The 4,130-nt window shown below is 31.6% G+C and overlaps 1 protein-coding gene across 1 annotated transcript; it reads left to right on the forward strand.

The window, feature by feature from the left end:
- The first annotated feature begins 1,646 nt into the window (after nucleotides 1-1,646).
- LOC100243765 (trans-resveratrol di-O-methyltransferase) lies at nucleotides 1,647-2,948 on the forward strand. Its single transcript, XM_002278280.2, has 2 exons — nucleotides 1,647-2,438; nucleotides 2,640-2,948. The coding sequence occupies exons 1-2, from the start codon at nucleotides 1,668-1,670 to the stop codon at nucleotides 2,946-2,948; spliced, it is 1,080 nt and encodes a 359-aa protein (XP_002278316.1). The 5' UTR covers nucleotides 1,647-1,667.
- The last annotated feature ends 1,182 nt before the right edge of the window (nucleotides 2,949-4,130 follow it).

The following is a 4,130-nucleotide window of genomic DNA, read 5'->3' on the forward strand; positions in this document are numbered from 1 at the left end:
ACTTTCATGATTCATACATGATCAATTAACAAACAGGGACAAACCAAGAATTATTATGGGTAAACCTCAATGAGGGACGTTAAACCAAATGTTGGAGTTATATAGTCCTAAATGTTGGAGTTTATAATTAATTTTAAAAGAAAATTTTAGAGAGCAAATTAATTATAATTATTTTATAATTAAATAAAAAAAATTCTTTTTATTGATTACAAAAAATATAAAAATTATCATAATAATTTTCTTCATAATGTTTTTAATATATAAATTAATTAAATATTAAAAAATCGTACATATATCATAATTTATTTTATATCATTTAATACAATTGAATTAAATGGATCATAATTTTAATATTAATATATACTTTTAAGTTAGACATATTATAATCAAATATCATAATATTATTATGAAATAATATTTGATGTAATTTAATAATAAATGTACACTTATAAAATTCATATTTAATTTTGATTAATTTTAGGCTTATCGATACATATATTAAATTATTTAACAAAACAACTTAAAAATATCTATTATATTTCTAATTACATTTTTATGAAGTTTTTCTTATATTTTTATAAATTTTGATTAATTTTAGGCTTATCGATATTTTTTTCCAAAATATCCGCCGATATATCTCCGATATATCCGTAAAATCGAAATACAGATATATCCGTGATTACCGATATTTTCATCCTTGATTTTATCCCATATTTGATTATAATACTATCATATGTTTAATTAAATATGAGATATGATAAATGATAAAATATATTACTCATCATGTTTTTTATATCTTTATTACATAAGATGTGTTAATCTTGAAGGGAGTCTGATATACTATCCCATATATCATAAATTTAATTTTAAAATTACTTATTTTGTAAAATAAAATTTTTTGATTAAAAATTAAATTTGTAATTAAAAAAAGAACTAAAAAATATTTATAAAATATATTTAAAATAATATTAACATATATATATATATATTAACTTTTTTATATATTGATTAGTATAATAAGAAAATTATTTATAAATTTTAAATATTTTAATCATAAATATTGTTAATAAATAAATAAGTAATCAAAGCCTATTAAGTTTGAACCAAACAAATAATTAATTACAACCTAAACGTTTTCCATGAACATTTCATTTTTAAAGGTTTACACATGAATCTTAATTTCTTCGTTTCTTTTTCAAATATTAGGTGGATCTTTGTCCAATAAAGAGATCTCGTAATCTCATTTGGCCAGTGAACTGCAGTTATATTCTCAAAAGACGTTCAGAGATTGAGACAACTAAAATTGTATACTTTGAATGAAAGCCGCCCGGCGTGAGCCAAGCAAAATGCCAAAAAGAAAAGGGAAGGAAAGAATCAATTCCTAAATGAAAAGAGGGTGTGGTGGGACGTGGGGGTCTTATCGAATGGATATGATATTATTGTATATAGAAGGACCACTCTTATGATGCCTTGTTGGCCTCACTTTCAAATTTAAGTGTAATTTATCCTTACCCAAAACATCACATGTAACTAATGACTCACTAAAAGGTTATCATTTTCATTTTGATGTTATCACAGTCGAAACCCAGTATTATATAAAGAGGTTAGGAGTGGAGGATGGATATGAAATAAATCAGAGGCTTTATTTAGAGATCAGGGTGTGAGACATGGATTTGGCAAATGGTGGGAGATCTAGTGAGCTGCTTCAAGCTCAAACTCACGTTTGGAACCACATATTCAACTTCATAAATTCCATGTCACTGAAATGTGCTATTCAACTTGGCATCCCCGACATCATTCACAACCATTGTCAGCCCATGACTCTTCATGAGCTGGTTGCTAAGCTCCCTGTCCGTCCGAATAAGACACTGTGCGTTCATCGCCTCATGCGAATTCTTGTTCATTCTGGATTCTTTACTATGCAAAGAGTCCAAGAAAGTGCGGACGAAGAGGGTTATGCACTTGCAAATGCTTCTAGGCTCCTCCTGAAGGACCATCCTTTGAGCGCAACACCCTTCTTGCTTGCCATGCTCGACCCAGATTTAACGGAACCATGGCATTATGTAAGTGCTTGGTTTCAAAATGATGATCCCACCCCGTTTTTCACTGCCCATGGGCGGACAATTTGGGATTATGGTTGCCATGAACCGAGGTTTAACAACTTCTTCAACGAGGCCATGGCCAGTGATGCTCGCTTGGTCACCAGCGTGCTCATTAAGGAGTGCAAGGGCGCTTTTGAGGGGCTGAACTCGTTTGTTGATGTTGGCGGTGGTACGGGAACAGTGGCTAAGACCATTGTCGACGCGTTCCCACACTTGCACAGCACTGTGCTTGATCTCCCGCACGTGGTTGCTGACTTGCAAGGGAGCAAAAACTTGACCTACCTCGCAGGGGATATGTTCGAGGCAATTCCTCCTGCGGATGCCATTTTACTGAAGGTATAACCCAAGTTTTCTTCTTTATTTATTTTTAAGAATATTTGTTCAGGATATTGATTGGATTGGACTTCCGATGTATTAAGCACACTCCAATATGTCTGCCTAAGCTCCTGGCTAATAGATTCCAACAGTTGATTACTTTTATGAATGAGACTACTAACGCTTTCTAATAATTGGATTAATGCAAATTATATCAAGCAGTGGATATTGCATGACTGGAGCGACGAAGAATGCCTGAAAATACTCGAGCAATGCAGAGGGGCAATTCCAAGCAAAGAAAAGGGAGGAAAGGTGATGATCATAGACATGGCGATTCTAAACAAGAAAGGAGATGAGGATGAGTCCAAAGTGGAGACACAACTCTTCATGGATATGCTGATGATGGTTTTGTACCCGGGTAGAGAGAGGGAGGAGAAAGAATGGAAGAAGCTCTTCCTGGATTCTGGTTTCAGTGGCTATAAGATAACGCCCATACTGGGTTTAAGGTCTCTTATCGAGGTTTATCCTTGATAAATATCTATTGGTAGTAACATTTCCAAATTTGTGTGTTTAATAAACTCTGACAAAATTAATTGCCAGAGAATTAGGACCACCAATCCCAAGTTTGTGCTTGCTTGCAGGAAAAATAATCCATGCGTCTTTGTTAAATTATGTGAATCATTTCTGTTATCTCATCGAGATGCAACTTCTATGAAAATGTATTATTAGAACCAGAGTGATTTTAATAAAATTGTTTTTAATTTGCTTCTATCAACACTATTATTAGAAACATTTTTTTTTAAAGATAATGTTTAGATATGAATCAATAAAAATGCTCTCATGGTATTTTTGGTCATGTGTTTCATAATAAAAATTCAATTTTTGGAATGCGCATCTATCAATTATTACTTTAATAATCACTACAAGTGATTATTAGATTTTTAAAATGATTTTTTAAACTATGTTAAACGTTTGATTCCAAAAAAAATTGAAAGAAAATGTAGGAGAGAGAAAACATAAAGGAAAAGTAGAAGCAAATAAAAAACAAAAGAAAATAAAAAATAGATTAAAAGTCAATCGATAAATTATTTTTATTTGTTATTTCAAACTCATCATTTTACTTATTTTAACTCATTGATATATATATTAAATAATTTAAAAATATACAAGTTTTTAACTAATTTTAATTATACTTGATTTTCTTTGATCAACTAAACATGAAAAAATCATTTTTCTTTATATATTTTTATTTCCTTAGTATTTTCTGAGAACTAAACATAACCTTAATTAATTTATTTTTAAGGACAATAATATAAAGTATTAAGAAGATGGTTTAATTTATAATAGGTTATGACGTGTAGACCCCCATTTTGGGGGCTCATTTTTTCTCACCTTTGTGCAGCTCGTTCTTGCCAGGTGAAGGGTTCTCAAGGAGCCATGTGTTGACTCATGGTTGGCTAGTGGAGAATCATGTTAGGGGCTTGAAGACGCTATGAGAAGTTGACATGTGTCATGGAATATTTGGAGAAAAGCTGCAGGCTGTTGGAGGAGCATATTCTGTTAGAGTAGGAGTGGGCTGGGGAGGTAAGATAGAGGGTAGAGTTGTTGTCTGGGAGTGTTTTTTTGAGAGATAGAGAAGAGTAGGCTGGTTTTCTGGGAGGACAAGCTTGCGGGGTGATAGAGGAATATTTTTAGGGTTACAAAGGAATATTT

Source organism: Vitis vinifera, chromosome 12 (assembly GCF_030704535.1).
Source record: "Vitis vinifera cultivar Pinot Noir 40024 chromosome 12, ASM3070453v1".
Lineage (NCBI taxonomy): Eukaryota > Viridiplantae > Streptophyta > Magnoliopsida > Vitales > Vitaceae > Vitis > Vitis vinifera.

Coding starts and splice junctions, on each gene's coding strand:
- LOC100243765 (XM_002278280.2), top strand. CDS start 1,668: ATGGATTTGGCAAATGGTGGGAGATCTAGTGAGCTGCTTCAAGCTCAA. Junction 2,439..2,639: donor CGGATGCCATTTTACTGAAG/GTATAACCCAAG, acceptor TATATCAAGCAG/TGGATATTGCATGACTGGAG.